General features: G+C 42.9%; 1 protein-coding gene across 24 annotated transcripts in view; it reads right to left on the bottom strand.

Moving 5' to 3' along the window:
* Positions 1-20,000, bottom strand: part of LOC126990219 (ralA-binding protein 1-like) — a 195,232-nt gene that overhangs the window by 122,601 nt on the left and 52,631 nt on the right. For 9 of the 24 annotated variants that reach the window (XM_050848783.1, XM_050848782.1, XM_050848778.1 and 6 more), the window contains exons 1-2: positions 5,072-5,630; positions 3,574-3,776 (exon numbers count right to left, since the gene is read on the bottom strand). The exons of 1 other annotated variant lie outside the window; for it this stretch is intronic. In XM_050848783.1, the coding sequence (XP_050704740.1) occupies positions 3,574-3,655 (82 nt within the window). In that variant the 5' untranslated portion in view covers positions 3,656-3,776; positions 5,072-5,630. Of the gene's footprint in view, positions 61-497; positions 632-3,573; positions 3,777-5,071; positions 5,635-20,000 lie in introns of those variants that run through there. 14 more of the 24 variants (XM_050848770.1, XM_050848769.1, XM_050848772.1 and 11 more) reach the window with 10 other exon arrangements.

Here is a 20,000-nt window from a genome sequence, read left to right as displayed (position 1 = left end):
CGTGTGCCGGGCAGCGCTGGACGGCCAGGCACAGTGGCACTCCAAACACTGGCACTGCCTCTGGGGGGGGTGATTAGATAAGAGATAAATAAATAAACCGGTTGATGTGAAATTAATGGTCTGCTCACAGAAATGGCACAAACTGAAAATGCCTTTATAATCTCTCTCACAGAAACACACTTAACAGAGGAGATTAGGAAAGCAGAAATAAAAATACCACACTTTGTACCATACAGGACGGACCGACCAATTCAACGGAGAAAAGGCGGGGTCATCACCTACGTTGATAGCCATTTTGCAGCTAGAACAAAAGTACTTTTCCAGGAATCAAATATGTACACAGAATCACTGGTACTATGCATTCAAGACAATGACTGGGTATATATAAACATATACAGACCACCAGCATGCCCAACAGAGAAATTTATGACGCAACTAACAAAGATAAAAGATATCATTGGCTCGCTACCACTGCCCATGCCCACCATTATACTTACTGGAGACTTAAACTTTCCGCTAATAGACTGGAATTTGGAGTGTGTGTATGGAGGAGCGGAAGACATGAGGACCCAGGCAAAAGCTGTCATGCACTTTGCCGAGGAATACTGCCTCAATCAAATCATCGACACTCCTACAAGAGGTAAGAACATACTAGACATCGTTATGATAAATAATGATGATATTATATTAGGGTGAATAAAACTAATCTCTCTGACCATAACATCATCACCGTGACTACCAACCTACCTAGAAATACACATCTTAGACTGTCCAGTGAAGTGGAACAGGCTCCTAATTTTAATTTTAACCAACTCAACTTCCTAAGCGAGTCAGTCTGCTGGGACAGTATAAAGAAAGACCTGGGTGAGCTAAACTGGGATCTACTCATGAGGGACTGTGACCCTGAGGCCCAATATGATACAATCATTAACACATGCTTGAAAATATCAAAGAGGCATGTACCACTGAGGAGGCTGTCTAAAAAGACCTCTCCTTTCAATGGTAACATACCAAGAGACCGAAAAGTACTAATGAGAAAAAGAACAAAACTAAGGAAGAAACTCGGTAATCCCAACTACACCAAAATGCTGACCCAACTCGAAAACAAAATTGCCATTACAGAAGAAAAACTTAAAAGATCAGTTGAATCAGAGAATGACCGGAAAGAAATACAAGCCGCGTCATGCATCAAAACCAACCCCAAATACTTTTACAAATATGCTGCTAACAAATCGGCTGTGAGAGCGAGTGTTGGCCCACTGACTGACGTACACGGCCAACCCATAAACAAAGCCCAGGATGTCGTTGAAGCACTACTGATTCAGTACAAAAGCGTCTTCAGCAAACCCATGGAAGACAAAATTGTCAACCTACCTATGGACTTTTTCAACCAAGGAACTGATCAAATATCACACCTGACGGACATAAGCTTAAACAACGACGACACACAGCAAGCAATTAAAGGGGTGGCCACTAATTGGCAGCTGGCCCGATCAATTCCTGCAGTACTTCTTAAAAATGTGCTGAAGAGCTGAGTGTTCCTCTGTTAAATTTTTATAGAAACTCTAGATTCTGGCATAATACCAGAAAAGCTAAAAAGTGCATTCATTACACCAATATACAAGGGAGGGTCAAGAGCAGAGGCAAAAAACTATCGACCAGTTGCCTTAACCTCCCATATTATTAAAGTTCTAGAGAGAATTATGGTTAAAAACATGTCTGCATATCTAGAAAGCAATAACAGAATGAACCCGGACCAACATGACTGAGCGCTCGTGCCTCTCACAACTTTTGGCCCACTATGACTCAATCATAGGTAAGCTTGAACATAATGCAGATGTCGATGTGGTCTACCTTGATTTTGCGAAAGCTTTCAACATGGTAGACCATGGCATTTTGTTACACAAGGCCAGACAAACGGCCATTACGGGAAAACTCGGGATGTGGCTGCACTCATTTCTCACTGGCAGGACTCAATGTAGCGGCTGATGGTGCAGTTTCTCAGTCATCGGAAGTTGTCAGCGGGGTACCACAGGGATCAGTCCTTGGACCCCTGCTATTCCTGATCCACATCTCCGACATCAATCAGCACATCTTACATTCGACTGTAGCTTCCTTTGCTGATGACACCAGGGTACTAAAGGAAGTCTCTTCAACAGCCGATGCCAAAAAATTGCAAACTGATTTAGCAGCACTCTATTCATGGGCAGAGCACAACAATATGTCTTTCAATAATAGCAAATTTGAGTGCATACACTATAGCTCAGGGGGACCAACAGCAATGCACACAAATATTTAGCACTGGATGATTTCCATATAATAATCAAGGAGCATATAAGAGACCCGGGGATCACTCTGAGCTCAGACGGAAACTTTACCCAACATATCCACAAAGTGGTAAAGAAAGCACGAAGCCAGGCTGGATGGATACTGCGCACTTTCCGGACTATGGAAATATTATACCTAGTCAGTCTCACTAGCCTTAACTACAACTTTTTTAACATCACTTTATTTTTGTAATAATTTTTTTATAAATTATAGTTGCCCATCTAATTTGTTTCCTGTAATTACAGAAACAAGTGTTTAATTGTGGCTAAAACTTTGGAGAAAGGAAATATTATGAGCTCCCTACTATAGAAACACAGAACTGATATAATGTTCTGCAAATCAAGGTCATGAAAAAATTCAGGGTCAAGATTTTTGTCACTGACTGTACATGGCTACCCACCTCTGTCTATCCCTTGTTCACCTCATACTGGACTAAATGTTGATATCTTGTACATAAAAGTTATGCTGAGTATGTACAGTTGCAGACGATAGTTTCATTTCACCCAGGGCAACACGTAGACCAGTTCCGTCCACAAACAAGAAAATACTCAAAAAAGGGAAATCATAACAGCAGTTCACATAAGAATTCAATCAGATGCAGACACTTCATTACCCCCAGTAGCTTTAATACGCCGCACACGTCCACCACTTCTGTCTCCAGCGTTGCACATCAGCTAACACTGGGAATTTTTTGCATTTTTTTTCTAGTTTCTTTTATTATTATAGTCTATCATGTCAAGGAGAAAGAGACCTCTTAAGCCGGAAGAAATGACTTCTTTGGCAGCTGAGGATATAGTTGTTGATTTTTTGAATGATTTTGATGATCCTGACTTATGTACTGTCAGTGATTACACTCTAAACCTTCATATAAATATATCAATATACATATAACCAATCTAACTTAAATAACATCTATATATAGATTCAAACGTTTGTTCAGTTTTGCGGCAGAGTCTATATATAGACGTCAATCTGGAATGCCCACTTGCGGGGAATCTATATATACACGTATGGATGAAAATCGACAGCGTCTATACATAGACGATTTTTTTTTGGACAGTACATACATCTGCCCTGCCACCGGGAAGGGGTTAATAATAACAATAATAATAATAACAATAATAATAATAATAATAATAATAATAATAATAATAATAATAATAATAATAATAATAATTAGACATAGATACATAAAGGATGCAATTATTTTGAGAGAGAGAGAGAGAGAGAGAGAGAGAGACTCACAATCGCTGTTGCTGCGTCTGGAGGACTCGGAGGCGTACAGGCCCGGAAACTCCTTCTCCACATGAGGGCTTTCAAAATCCATCTCTGCTGCAGTGGTGGTGGTGGTGGTGGTGGTGTTATGGCATGGGTGGATATGGTAGGAGAAGCTCACTGATAGTAGTAGTAGTAGTAGTAGTAGTCCAGCATGTGTTAGCGGCAGTAACCTGGGGGTAAAACAATGTATAAATAAACATATATATAATTTATGTATTACTATATAAGGAAATGCATATAGATAAATGTATAAATATAAACTGTGGTGTCATAGGGATAGTAGTAGTAACCTAACCTTACCTATCATGAATGAGTGAATAGATAATAGATAAAGATAATAGGTTAGGTTAGGTCATCGGCCAAAGAAACCTCTTCCCAAGCACACAGACTTATGTACGTGATCACAAACACTCACACTGACCCACACACGTACCTAGCCTACACAGCGCAAACAGCCAATGTGCTGAGTAACACACACGTCCATAAACACCAAACACATCACACTAACACTGACGCATACAAGCACTCATACTTTCCACGCACCATACACCACTGGAACAGCCTCCCTCTACAGACTGTGGTACAATAGACTCATTCAGAAAAGCAATACACACTTGTCACAACACACCAACACTAACAATTACACTTCCTTCACTTCCGTCCACTGCACACTCGGCTCCCCGGTCCCCCGAACAGCCAACACAAATATGCGTTTCATGCAACTGACAGCTGCCCGCCGCATTATCCAGAATCAGTCCACAAAGCTAACTGTCAATCATGTGTGTTTGAGTGTGTGTTGGGTGTGATTCTGGAGCAAGTCAGTGTGTGTTGGGTGTGATTCTGGGGCAATTCAGTGAGTGTTGGGTGTGATTCTGGAGCAAGTCAGTGTGTGTTGTGTGTGATTCTGGGGCAATTCAGTGAGTGTTGGGTGTGATTCTGTAGCAAGTCAGTGTGTGTTGGGTGTGATTCTGGGGCAATTCAGTGAGTGTTGGGTGTGATTCTGGAGTAATTCAGTGTGTGTTGGGTGTGATTCTGGGGCAATTCACTGTGTTGTGTGTGATTCTGGGGCAACTGAGTGTGTTGGGTGTGATTCTGGAGCAATTGAGTGTGTTGGGTGTGATTCTGGAGGAATTCAATGTGTTGGGTGTGATTCTGGTGCAATTCGGTGTGTTGGGTGTGATTCTGTAGTAATTTGGTTTGTGTTGATGTGATTTCCTAGCATGGGTATATTAGTGAGCCTGGATGCAGTTTGACCCTTCCTCTGCACCTTGAACCTGGAAAACACTCGTGAAAGTCTGATTGACCTCCTTTTTAAGCTTTGGGAATAGGTTATGTGCGGCACCCAGAGCCAAAACAGACACTTGAGGCACTCAGTCATTAATGAAGACTCCTGAAACGTGTAATAATTCCTGCGATGGTCAACTAGTAGCTTCAAAATAAGGTCAAACACGAGGTCAACACTCACAGTCCAGCGGCGCCCTCAGACCGGGCATGGCGCCGCAGCTTACAGGTGTGGCACTGCCCTGGCACTGCGAGGGGCAGCAGTGTGGGGAGCCTGACCACCTCAAGCCCTGCAGGAGGCCATGGAGGGAGCCTTGGGGCGGGCTGGCGGTCGGGGCTTGGGCTCGGGCGTGGTCTTGGGTGCCGGTGGCTGGAAGGTAACGCAACTTTCAGGTCACTCTTCCTATACTTGTTATATACTAGTAGTAGTAGTAACAGAGAACATTAACCGTCCCATCACAAGGCGTTCCATACTCTTGTCTTCCCCTCCAGCTTGGCTTCCCTTGCTTCGTTTTCTATGACACTTTCAAGGTCGCTGGGTATCCGGGGCTTTAAACCTGGGGACATGGTGGCTAGAAATGACGCGACGAGGCCTTTTAAACATTTAAACATGGCGCAGGGGGCGGGGGAGGAGGAGGTGGAGGAGGAAACTTTAGAGGGGACGATGACGGGGAGGAGGAGGAGAAGGAAGAGGAGGATACGTGTGTGTGTGTGTGTGTGTGTGTGTGTGTGTGTGTGTGTGTGTGTGTGTGTGTGTGTGTGTGTGTGTGTGTGTGTGTGTGTGTGTGTGTGTGTGTGTTGTGTGTGGTGTGTGTGTGTGTGGTGTGTGTGTGTTTGAGTAAGTGTGTGTGTTTGGTGTTTATGTGTGTGTTGTGTGTGTGTGTGTGTGTGTGTTTGAGTGTGTGTGTGTGTGTGTGTGTGTGTGTGTGTGTGTGTGTGTGTGTGTTTGAGTGTGTGTGTGTGTGTGTGTGTGTGTGTGTGTGTGTGTGTGTGTGTGTGTGTGTGAGAGAGAGAGAGAGAGAGAGAGAGAGAGAGAGAGAGAGAGAGAGAGAGAGAGAGAGAGAGAGAGAGAGAGAGAGAGAGAGAGAGAGAGAGAGAGAGAGAGAGAGATCTATACAGCAAGGTCTAACAATAGGTACATCCAACCCGCCTGAAAGGAAGGATGAACATAACCTAACCTTACTCACCTACATACCTATGACAAAATTAATTCTTGCTGAAATGTTTTTGGGGAAAATTCATAAGTGGGCAACAATTAAATGACAGTCCAGGGATGGGGATTCCAACCCTGGCTGGCAGATTCATAGGTAGGCATGCTAACCACTACACCACGGAACCATAAGAACTAGCCACACTATACCAGGACAAATAATTCTTAGTGTGTGCCCTGGTAAGATTCAAATGTGCAGCCCTGGTAGTGAGTAAGTGTATGGGGATTGGTGAGTAAGTTTATGGGCACAAGTAAGTTATGGGCATTGGTGAGTAAGTTTTGGGGGCAGGTGAGTAATTTCATGGGCTCAGGTGAATAAGTTTTTGGGCATTGGTAAGTAAGTTTATGGGCACCAGTAAGTTATGGGCATTGGTGAGTAAGTTTTGGGGGCAGGTGAGTAAGTTCATGGGCTCAGGTGAGTAAGTTTATGGGCATTGGTGAGTAAGTTTATGGGCACAAGTGAGTAAGTTATGGATATAGGTGAGTAAGTTTTGGGGCAAGGTGAGTAAGTTTGCACAAAGAGAGAGAGAGAGAGAGAGAGAGAGAGAGAGAGAGAGAGAGAGAGAGAGAGAGAGAGAGAGAGAGAGAGAGAGAGAGAGAGAGAGAGAGAGAGAGAGAGAGAGAGAGAGAGAGAGAGAGAGAGAGAGAGAGAGAGAGAGAGAGAGATCTATACAGCAAGGTCTAACAATAGGTACATCCAGCCCGCCTGAAAGGAAGGATGAACATAACCTAACCTTACTCACCTACATACCTATGACAAAATTAATTCTTACTCAAATGTTTTTGGGGAAAATTCATAAGTGGGCAACAATTAAATGACTGTCCAGGGATGGGGATTCCAACCCTGGCTGGCAGATTCATAGGTAGGCATGCTAACCACTACAACACAGAACCATAAGAACTAGCCACACTATACCAGGACAAATAATTCTTAGTGTGTGCCCTGGTAAGATTCAAATGTGCAGCCCTGGTAGTGAGTAAGTGTATGGGGATTGGTGAGTAAGTTTATGGGCACAAGTAAGTATATGGCCATTGGTGAGTAAGTTTTGGGAGCAGGTGAATAAGTTCGTGAGCTCAGGTGAGTAAGTTTATGGGCCCAGGTGAGTAAGTTTATGGGCATTGGTGAGTAAGTTCATGAACCCAAGTGAGTAAGTTCATGGGCTCAGGTGAGTAAGTTCTTGGGCCCTAGTGAGTAAGTACATGGGCATTGGTGAGTAAGTTGGGGGACAAGTGAGTAAGTTATGGAGAGAGAGTTGCAGAGAGAGAGAGAGAGAGAGAGAGAGAGAGAGAGAGAGAGAGAGAGAGAGAGAGAGAGAGAGAGAGAGAGAGAGAGAGAGAGAGAGAGAGAGAGAGAGAGAGAGAGAGAGAGATCTATACAGCAAGGTCTAACAATAGGTACATCCAGCCCGCCTGAAAGGAAGGATGAACATAACCTAACCTTATTCACCTACATACCTATGACAAAATTAATTCTTACTCAAATGTTTTTGGGGAAAATTCATAAGTGGGCAACAATTAAATGAATGTCCAGGGATGGGGATTCCAACCCTGGCTGGCAGATTCATAGGTAGGCATGCTAACCACTACACCACGGAACCATAAGAACTAGCCACACTATACCAGGACAAATAATTCTTAGTGTGTGCCCTGGTAAGATTCAAATGTGCAGCCCTGGTAGTGAGTAAGTGTATGGGGATTGGTGAGTAAGTTTATGGGGACAAGTAAGTTATGGGCATTGGTGAGTAAGTTTTGGGGGCAGGTGAGTAAGTTCATGGGCTCAGGTGAATAAGTTTTTGGGCATTGGTAAGTAAGTTTATGGGCACCAGTAAGTTATGGGCATTGGTGAGTAAGTTTTGGGGGCAGGTGAGTAAGTTCATGGGCTCAGGTGAGTAAGTTTATGAGCATTGGTGAGTAAGTTTATGGGCACAAGTGAGTAAGTTATGGATATAGGTGAGTAAGTTTTGGGGGCAAGGTGAGTAAGTTTGTTTGCACAAATGAGTAAGTTATGGGAGAGAGAGAGAGAGAGAGAGAGAGAGAGAGAGAGAGAGAGAGAGAGAGAGAGAGAGAGAGAGAGAGAGAGAGAGAGAGAGAGAGAGAGAGAGAGAGAGAGAGAGAGAGAGAGAGAGATCTATACAGCAAGGTCTAACAATAGGTACATCCAGCCTGCCTGAAAGGAAGGATGAACATAACAAAACCTTACTCACATACATACCTATGACAAAAATAATTCTTACCAAATGTTTTGGGAAAATTCATATGGGCAACAATTATATGACTGTCCAGGGATGGGGAGTCCAACCCTGGCTGGCAGATTCATAGGTAGGCATGCTAACCACTACACCACGGAACCATAAGAACTAGCCACACTATACCAGGACAAATAATTCTTAGTGTGTGCCCTGGTAAGATTCAAATGTGCAGCCCTGGTAGTGAGTAAGTGTATGGGGATTGGTGAGTAAGTTTATGGGCACAAGTAAGTTATGGGCATTGGTGAGTAAGTTTTGGGGGCAGGTGAGTAAGTTCATGGGCTCAGGTGAATAAGTTTATGGGCATTGGTGAGTAAGTTTATGGGCACAAGTAAGTTATGGGCATTGGTGAGTAAGTTTTGGGGGCAGGTGAGTAAGTTTGTTTGCAGAAATGAGGTTGGTGGAGAGAGAGAGAGAGAGAGAGAGAGAGAGAGAGAGAGAGAGAGAGAGAGAGAGAGAGAGAGAGAGAGAGAGAGAGAGAGAGAGAGAGAGAGAGAGAGAGAGAGAGAGAGAGAGAGAGAGAGAGAGAGAGAGAGAGATCTACACAGCAAGGTCTAACAATAGGTACATCCAGCCCGCCTGAAAGGAAGGATGAACATAACCTAACCTTACTCACCTACATACCTATGACAAAATTAATTTACTCAAATGTTTTTGGGGAAAATTCAAGTGGGCAACAATTAAATGACTGTCCAGGATGGGATTCCAACCCTGGCTGGCAGATTCATAGGTAGGCATGCTAACCACTACACCACGGAACCATAAGAACTAGCCACACTATACCAGGACAAATAATTCTTAGTGTGTGCCCTGGTAAGATTCAAATGTGCAGCCCTGGTAGTGAGTAAGTGTATGGGGATTGGTGAGTAAGTTTATGGGCACAAGTTACTGGGCATTGGTGAGTAAGTTTTGGGGGCAGGTGAGTAAGTTCATGGGCTCTGGTGAGTAAGTTTATGGGCATTGGTGAGTAAGTTTTAAAGGTGCAGAGTAAGTTTATGGGCATTGGTGAGTAAGTTTTGGGGGCAAGGTGAGTAAGTTTATGGGCATTGGTGAGTAAGTTTTGGGGGCAGGTGAGTAAGTTCATGGGCATTGGTGAGTAAGTTTTGGGGGCAGGTGAGTAAGTTCATGGGCATTGGTGAGTAAGTTTATGGGCACAAGTGAGTAAGTTATGGACACTGGTGAGTAAGTTTATTTGCACAAGTGAGTAAGTTATGGGGGAGAGAGAGAGAGAGAGAGAGAGAGAGAGAGAGAGAGAGAGAGAGAGAGAGAGAGAGAGAGAGAGAGGGGAGGGGCAGAGATGCTAGCACTTCTGGACAGATGGAGGCTAAAGGCTCTTCGTCATCAGCCTCCTCATACTGATAGTCTTCTGCCTCTTAAATTCCGCTGCAGTAATGTTGCCTCTTTCTATCTTCTATCGATATTTCCACGCTGACTGCTTTTCTGAACTTGCTAACTGCATGCCTCCCCTCCCGCGACCCCGCTGCACTCGACTTTCTACTCATGCTCATCCCTATACTGTCCAAACCCCTTATGCAAGAGTTAACCAGCATCTTCACTCTTTCATCCCTCACGCTGGTAAACTCTGGAACAGTCTTCCTTCATCTGTATTTCCTCCTGCTTACGGCTTAAACTCTTTCAAGAGGAGGGTATCAGGACACTTCTCCTCCCGAAACTGACCTATCTTTCGGCCACCTCTTTCTTTTATACATATACAGGCTTTTTTTTATTATTTTCTTTTGTTCTTTCTTTCTCCTACACACACACACACACACACACACACACACACACACACACACACACACACACACACACACTCTCTCTCTCTCTCTCTCTCTCTCTCTCTCTGCACACACTAATACACAGTTAAGAGAATGTACACACACACACACACACACACACACACGAAGAAGAATAGGAGGAGGAGGAGGAGGAGCAGAAAGAGAAAACACACATACACACACACACACACACACACACACACACAAATATACACAGTTAAAGAATGTACACACACACACACACACACACACACACACACACACACACAAACACACACACAGAGGAGGATGAGGATGAGGATGAGAGTAAGAGAGGATAAGAAAGAACACACACAGACACACACACACACACACACACACACACACAAGGAGGAGGAGGAGGAGGGGAGGAGGAGAGGAACACACACACACAGAGATGGATGAAGAGAGGGAGAAAACACACACACATGAGTGAGAGGAAGGAAAACCACTCTACAAGCCCGCAACAAAGTTATCCGAAATCAAACGAGCCAAGGCCACATACTACCCCAGATCCACAGCCTTAAGCAAGCTAACATTGGGAAATGCTTAAGGCCTTGTGTGGCCTCAACAACAGCGCTCCATCCGGGCGTATCTCACCTTCCAAAGCAGCCGGCCATCAATCTCCACTTCTCGGCCATCTGTCAGTCCCTCCCCAGCCTGGACCTGACCTCACTCCCAGCTTACCTGCCCGCCCCATCACCACTCCCCACGGTTGAGGCCTATGAGGTCGCCAGGTCACTAAGCCAACTTAAAACAAAGCGGTCCACCACGCCCACTGATCTCCCCATCAAACTGTACCAGGAGTTTGCCCCCGAGCTGGCCACCCCCCTCGCCTCTATTTTTAACGCTTCCTTCCGTCAAAGTCAGTGTCCTGCTGACTGGAAAACAGCATATGTCACTCCGATTCCCAAGACCACCACCCCTCAATCACCGAGTGACTTGAGGCCTATTTCTATCACCACCATTCACAGCCTCCTGTGAAGCCTTCATTTTCAAGTGGACTTACACTCATCTTGCTCCCCTCATAGACCCACAACAGTACGGCAATATCAAGTCAACCTCCACCACACACTGCCTAATTAATCTCCTGGACTTTGCCTACAGAAATCTTGAAAAACGCAAAACATCAGTTTCTCTCGCTTTTATTGATTTCCGAAAGGCTTTTGACCTAGTTCACCACACCACAGTCATCAACAAAGCAATAAACCTAGGGCTTCACCCTAACCTGGTCTCCTGGCTGGCTGATTTCCTGCACCAGCGTAAACAGGTGGTGAGATTTCAGGGAGTGGCCTCCCCTCCTCTACACCTTACCTCAGGGGTCCAAAATGGGCCCTTTGTGCTTCCTTATCCTAATTAATGACGCCCTGACCCACACACCCCACCGCTGGAAGTACGTGGACGACACCACAGTGGGAGTAACAGTTGACAACAGCAACCCAGATTATTCCCACCTCCAGGAAACACTACACAACCTACACACATGGACAACACAAAACATGGTCACCATCAACGACACCAAAACTACACTCCTACACATCAACACCTCCTCTGCCCCTGTTGCCCCCCCTGTGGTGTCCATCAACGACACTCCCTCCGGGTAGTTACATCAACAAAACTACTTGGAGTCACCCTGGACAGCAAACTCACATGGAAGGAGCACGTCTCCCAGCTCACAAGATCTGCCACCTATAAACTGTACCTGCTGAGGAGACTCAAAACGCTGGGGCCCCTGAGTGTGCGCTGGCGAGCGTGTACTCTCGTTCATCCTCCCCAAACTGACATACGCGTCCCCAGCGTGGTCTTCCTCCATCAACATCACGCAGCGCCGCCAACTTGAACGCGTCCAGAAGCGAGCCTGCAAAATCATCCTGGGCCCTCACTACACCAGCTATCAGGACACCTCGACTCCCTCCATCTCACCAGCCTACAACACCGTCACGAGACCCTACTACACCGGTTCGCAACCAAGCTTCTCAACCAGCCCAGACACAGACACATCCTCCCACCCGCAGTGAACCGCCCTCAGCACTCAGTGCGACACCACAACATTATTGCCCCGATACGGGCACGGACTGACCGCTATAAGAACAGCGCAGTGCCCGTGATGGTCAAATATATCAACAATGCAAACTAAGAGCAGCACAATTTGTATGTTTTGTAAATATTTTTCATTAGGACTTATTGTTGTTGTTATTATGATTATTATTATTATTATTATGATTACTATTATTATTATCATTATTATTATCGTGATTATTATCGTGATTATTATTATTATCTTTACTATGATTATTGCTATTATTGTTATTTCTATTTTCCTTTTTATTTTCGATCATACTACTTTGTTCATTTGTCTCATTCATTTCATTTCATCTTCCATTGATGTATATTTTCAGCTCTAGGGCTGCCTGGTACTTCATGAAATAAACCGTTTATTATTATTATTATTATTATTACACACACACACACACACACACACACACACACACACACTCTGCCAATAAATGAATAAACCATTTATTATTATTATTATTTTAATATTATTGGACTTTCCGCACGCTGTTCAGAGGGTGATTCACTTTCCCTTTCATCCTTGGAATGCATTTATGACGTGTCTTTCGTTACGTAGAGGACATTTGATAAGGCTTTCGTAGGGGTATTGAGCATTTCCTGGGGTAGTTTCATGGCCCTGGTGGTAGTCTGACCCTTCTTCTATCCTCTGAGGCCAAAAGTACAACCAATTCATAACCTATTTCGCTTTTGGAATTTGGCGGAGGCGGAGGCTGCACCGTCAAGTTCAAGAGGCCAAGACGTTCTTTTTCGACCAAAATCTGAGAACCCATTTTCGTTAATCGGGGCTATTTCCTTGCAAATGGGGACTCTCCTCATGTAAAACGTGCCGACAAACCCATTTCTGGCCTCCAAATTGCGGTACGAAGACTACTTACTGAGATATTCGCTTGTAAAGTTGGCGGTGGCGAGTGAATTTGAGGAAAATCTCAGAATCCATTTTCGTTAATCGGTGCTATTTCCTTGCAAATAGGGACTCTCCTTATGCAAAACGTGCCAAAAAACCCATTTCTGGCCTCCAAATTGCGAAACGAAGCCTACCCACCGAGATATTGACCTGTAAAGATAGTGCAACTCTACGGGGTGTGACTACCTTTTTTTCCCAAAAAATGGTTATTTTGGGGTTTTACAGGTACCACCACCTCGAGGAAACGACAAAACATCCAGTGGTAGTGTCGGTTTTGTTCTACGTTAAAAGATAACGGAGATATGAGCGAGAATGTATAATCATACCAAAACACTTTTCTGCCTCTCACGCCTTTATTCCGTGGCATTTCTTAATGTAACAGGTCTTATCATGGGCACCAGATCACGAGAAAGCCATTGCTGTTTTCAGAATTCGTGTAGCTTCATTAATAATTGAGTTATGCTCATATAAATAAAGTTTCACAGTTTACCAAAGTGTGACTTTATCTCTCAGTGATTTTCTTTGTCCTGGGCACCCAACTGAAGCTAAAGACTCGGGGAAGGTATTTCTTGTCTTGGTTTTACGATAGATAAACGGATAAAGTAGAATTAACCATGATTCTGATCAACTGTCAAAAATTTGCTCACATTTTAGCTGTTTTCCGTGCCATTTGCCACTAATTCTCGTGTTTGTGGCACCCCCCTGATGTAAAATGTGACGCTGAAGCTGTTCCCGTTGAGTAAATTCCGTTTGGTTGAGAAATAAGGGAGATATTTTAATGTTTCTTAATAAAAGGTGTTTGGGGAGGGGGGAGTGGTAAGGGGGTAATGGGGAGGGGGGTGAGGGAGTAGGTAGTAAGGGAGTAAGGTAGAGGGGAGGTGAGGTGAACGATGCCATTGGCTGCACTCAAAGACTTTTTCATGTGTTATAGGAAATGTTTTAAATGTTTCATATATATATTTTTTTATTGTTGACCTCTTTATTTAATTTACAGCCATGGAATGAGTTCTCTTGGACATAATTCAAAATAGTATTACTTTACATGCATGTTGCGGGTGGCAAAATGGGTGGTGAACTGTATGAGTTTTAAGGATAATTTAACTTAATGAGCAAAACTAATGAAAGGGTTGTGAAGGAAAGCCAGCTAAAAAACAACCAGGTGCATATGATGTATGAGACTCAGAGAGGGGGAGCGTTACATTTCCGGGAAAAACTCAATGTATGAAAGAGACTCAGAGAGGGGGAACGTTACATTTCCGGGAAAAACCCATACACGACGAGAACCATCTCCGTCATAAAGACACAAACATACAGCCTCTTACTTCACTAAACACTTCTTACACTACAGGTAAAGCACAGATTACTGGCCTAAATACTCCCAAAAATACTTCCCGCAATAGGGGGTGCAGGAGGGAATTGTTTCCTACCCCTGGTATGACTCCTAGAACGCGTACAGGGCTCTCTCCTACAACTCCTACTGCGGAGAGAATAGGAATATTGAGTTTAACAACTAAAAGAACACATCGGGGTGGATACACGGGTTCGTGTAGGTGTGTGGGGTGTGTGTGTGTGTGTGTGTGTGTGGCAGAGACTGGGACGCCCGACCTGTGAGTAGGAGGAAGATGAGTGGGCGAAAGATCAAGCTTATGTCATTTACTGGGATCAGAAATGCATTTATAGGATAATTAAGATATATTGGCTAAAGGGGAGACGGTAATTAACCCTGGGGGAGCACTTTAGGGGGTAAAATGGGATGGAGGAGGGAAAAATCACCAAGTACAATACCTTCTTGTCCTGCCTTCACATCCCGGCATTACATAAGATGTAATATGATTTGCATGTACTTAAATGGGTGTTTAAGTATAAGGTGTTTGGTATTGCTATACTTATAAAATCTTCAGTTTTTGGGTATATAATTCTAAGTAAGTTTCCCTATGTTATTTAAGTGTAAAGTAAGTGTGTATGGTATTAAGTCATATATTAAAGTGTGTACCGTGTTCTCTAATATGTGTGGATTGATGGGAGTTATTTAAGTGTAACGTCTAAAGGTTACATATATACATATATATATATATATATATATATATATATATATATATATATATATATATATATATATATATATATATATATATATATATATATATATATATATATATATATATATATATATATATATATATATATATATATATATATATATATATATATATATATATATATATATATATATATATATATATATATATATATATATATATATATATATATATATATATATATATATATATATATATATATATATATATATATATATATATATATATATATATATATATATATATAATATCGCTGTGTTATGATCTTTTTGTCTTATATGCTAATTATACAGCCATTAACCTAATATTCTAGGCCATTTAAGATATAATTAACCATATTAACATATGTAAGGCAGTTATATATGTATCTTTCTTTTTTGTTTTTCTTACTTTATCTCATTTTCTTCTTACTTTCTTTCTTTCTTCCTTCCTTTCTTTTTTTTCTCTTGCTCTTCTTTTTCTTCTTTTTCCACTTAACCTCTTCTCTCTTCCATACTCTCATTCACGTTCCTCCTCCTCCTCCTCCTCCTCTTCCTCCTCCTTCTCCTCCTCCTCCTCCTCTTCTACGTCATCCATCCTTCCACTCTCACACTTCCACTCAGTGTTGTCTTCACCTACATGTTGCTCCTGTTTGTTCTCCTCCTCTTCTTCCTCCTCCTCCCTCCCTCCCAGCATTGCACCCTCCCAGCATCCCTAGTGGTAGTAGTAGAAGTAGTTATACTAGTAGTAGTAGTGGCAGAGGTCAGAAAACATTAACCGTCCCATCACAAGGCGTTCCATACCTTAGCTTCCCATGTTTACACTTTCAAAGAGGAATAAATATAATGTACGTCCTCAAAGTGTGGAATCATGTCCGACTTAAACACTGGCTCCGGCAACTCCTGCAGAACGGTCATTTTGATTATTATTATTATTATTATTATTATTATTATGTCCGACGGCATCACTATCCGCAACTCCTGCAGAATGGTGATTTGGATTACCAAAAACCTAATCTAACCTTACCAAACCTAATCTAACCCTACCTACCTAACCTAATCTAACCAAACCTCATCTAACCTTACCTAACCTAATCTAACCTTATCTAACCTAATCTAACCTTACCTAACCTAATCTAACCTAACCTAACCTAATCTAACCTTATCTAACCTAATCTAACTTTACCTAACCTATGTTAACCTTACCAAACCTTATCTAACCTTACCAAACCTAATCTAACCTTACCTAGCCTAATCTAACCTTACCTAACCTAATCTAACCGTACCTAACCTAATCTAACCTTACCTAACCTAATCTAACCTAATCTAACCTTGCATAACCTAATCTAACCTTACCAAACCTTATCTAACCTAATTTAACCTTACCTAACCTAATCCAACCTTACCTAACCTAATATGACCTTGCAAAACCTTAGCAAACCTAATCTACCCCTACCTAACCTAATCTAACCTTACCAAACCTTAACTAACCTAACCTAATCTAACCTTACACACACACACACACACACACACACACACACACACACACACACACACACACACACACACACACACACACACACACACACCGAAAGAGATAGAGAGAAAAATTTAAAAAAATCACTCATTTATATTGCAGTTGTTAGCACTGGAGCAATTGAGTGTGTTGGGTGTGACTTTGGATGAATTCGGTGTGTTGGGTATGATTCTGTAGTAATTTGTTTTGTGTTGATGTGATTTCCAAGGAGTCTGGGTCACTTGCATGGGTATATTAGTAAGCCTGGATGCAGTTTGACCCTTCCTCTGCACCTTGAACCTGTAAAACACTCGTGAAGGCCTGATTGACGTCCTTTTTAAGCTTTGGGAATAGGTTATGTGCGGCAGCCCAAAGCCAAAACAATGACTTGAGTCACTCATTCATTAATTAAGACTAATGAAACGTGCACAATTCCCAGTCGATGGTCAAATAGCAGCTTCAAGAAATAAAGATCAACACGAGATCAACATTCTCACAGGACAAGCGGCGCCTTCAGACTGGGCATGGCGCCGCAGCTTATAAGTGTGCACTGCCTTGGCACTGCGTGGGGCAGCATCAGGAGAAGCCTGACCACCCCAAGCCCAGCACAGGAGGCCAGTGGAGGAGCTGGCGGGCTGAACAAAGGGGGCGAGGTGGGCTGTCGGTCTTGAGCTTGCTTCTTGCTGTGCAGGTGACTTGTTGGAGAATCATCATGCCTTGCATTTCCTATGCACAACACAACCTAGGTAATAAATAAAACTGCTAAGTAGTATCCATTACAACCTTTCTAATTCCCTATTTTCTTACCAAACTACATTTCCTTTGCTAGAAAACCCTTTCATGGCTTCTATAATTCTCTCTCTCTCTCTCTCTCTCTCTCTCTCTCCTCTCTCTCTCTCTCTCTCTCTCTCTCTCTCTCTCTCTCTCTCTCTCTCTCTCTCTCCTCTCTCTCTCTCTCTCTCTCTCTCTCTCTCTCTCTCCTCTCTCTCTGTGTGTGTGTGTGTGTGTGTGTGTGTGTGTGTGTGTGTGAGAAATTTGACTGACTTTCTTAACGGTTGGACTGACTGTCCTACTGACTGGCTGACTGAATAATCAGACTGACTGAATGCACTGATATCCTCAAAAGTGTTTCGTCTTGACGAGTGGTAGCATCTAAACTATTCTGCGCATGAGCCCATCTTTAAAGTCAGGGGGTCATGATTGTACCCTAGCCAGCTTTGTCCCCTACATTTAGTGCACACACATCATCCTTGACCTCGACTATATTATAAAGTTAACGTCAATGCATGGATATGTAAGGTCATAATCAATTGCTTTTTGCAGATAATGGCATCTGCTCACTGCCTGCTATAACACCCATAGTAGTTTATAGTGGTAGTAGTAGTAGTACGTGGTAATAGTTAAGTTGATATACGAAGAAAAGCGCTTTTTATCTTTTTCTATTTCCAAGGGGTATTGTCATCTTACGTAGAAAAGGATGAGGAAGCCGTTCATGGCCTGAAATGAACGCACCGGGCAACAAATGAACGGTGTTAGGGGTATGGTCCCTTGCGAAAAAACAGTAAAGATTGAATTTTATGGTATAGTTTTTAGTTTGAACTTGAATGTGAGCACCTACCCCATGCAGAAACGTCCGCTGAATCGAACGAAAGCTGTCAGAATTGCTTACGATGAACGGTAATGGAGTTATTGTCATTTTACGATGTATTTTATTCGGCTATTTTTATATAAAAAAATAAAACGAAATCATTTTCGTATTCCACCTACTCCCATTACGCCCATCCCCTATTACCATCAACCTGATCCCTTAAGTATCACCACGTAAATTACTGACTTCCGATTGATTCCCTCTTCGACACCTGACATAACCTTTCTTCTCGAATTCCACCTATTCCCATTAGCCCACCCACATTACTTTTCATCCTCGCCCCCCTTTAACAATTATCAGCATCGCAATTTACTGACCCCGATTTACCTCCCTATTCGATACTGAACATGACCTAATTCACGAATTCCACCTACTCTCTAATAGCCCCCTTACTCCTAACCCCCCCGCCGCCTCTGGGATCATCACCACACAATTTACTGAGCCCATTTACCCCTTATTCGCCACCGAACATGACCTGATTACGAATTCCACCTACTCGCATTACCCCCCATCCCCCCCCCGTTACCGTTAACCCCCACCCCTTTTAATTATCAGCATGTAATTTAGTGAGCCCATTTCTGGTATTTGCCATAATGAACATGACTCTAATTACGAATTACCTACTCCCCAATAGTCCTCCAGACATCTAACCCCCAGCCTCCTCTGATCATCACCACTCAATTTACAGAGCCCATTTACCCCTTATTCGCCACCGAACATGACCTAATTACGAGCTCCACCTTCTCCCACTCCTCCACCCCACCCCATTACCGGAGGAGAAGGAAGAAGAGAAGGAGGAGGAGGAGGAGGAGGAGTAGGAGGAAAAGGATGAAGCAGAGGAGGAGGAGGAAGAAGAGGAGGAGGAGGAGGAGGAGGAGGAAGAAGAGGAGGAGGAAGAAGAGGAGAAGGAGGAAGAAGAGGAGGAACACAAAGGAACACAAAGGAAGAACAAACAACAGCAGACCTGCTGGTCCTTACGAGGTTGTTTGTGACAAGCTACACTAACTATCTAATCAATGGTAGAAGATGAAGGACAGCAAAGGCGAAGGCTCCTCCCCACCCCCCCCATCCCTCCAGCCAAAGCTGGCAGGAAAGGAAAAAGAACCATGCAGCATGGAAAAACTGCATGGAATTTATGTAGGAAAGAGGAAAGAACTACCATTACTTATTATCAAGCTACCACCAACCGGCAATAAAAGCGGACAAGGACACCAGTATTCTGAAAGAACTTAACGTTATTACGACAATGAGTAATATCTATAAGGTGCTGGTTGGATTCAAAACACTTTGTCTAATCTATTCTTGAAGGCCGTAACTGTTGTACTATCAACGACATCACAAGGTAGAGAGTTCTAAACATAATAACTCGATTGAAGAAGAAGTGTTTAGCTTCGTGCGACGAGAATCTTTTACCACTTATCTTCAAATTGTGATTTCTTCTTGTTCTATTTGATCGATCAATTGTAAAAGTAATCTTTCCTGCATTAATATCACTGAACTTCTTTGAACATTTTTAAACACTTCTATTAGATCGCTTCGCATTCTTCTGTTTTGATAGGCTGAATAAATTTATTTCTTAAGCCTTTGTTCATATGACAAATTCTCAACCTAGGAATCATCTTTGTTACTCTTCGTTGGAC

Source organism: Eriocheir sinensis, unplaced genomic scaffold (assembly GCF_024679095.1).
Source record: "Eriocheir sinensis breed Jianghai 21 unplaced genomic scaffold, ASM2467909v1 Scaffold15, whole genome shotgun sequence".
Taxonomy (NCBI): domain Eukaryota; kingdom Metazoa; phylum Arthropoda; class Malacostraca; order Decapoda; family Varunidae; genus Eriocheir; species Eriocheir sinensis.
Note: the sequence above shows the minus strand (reverse complement) of the source record. Positions and strands in the feature narration are given on the sequence as shown.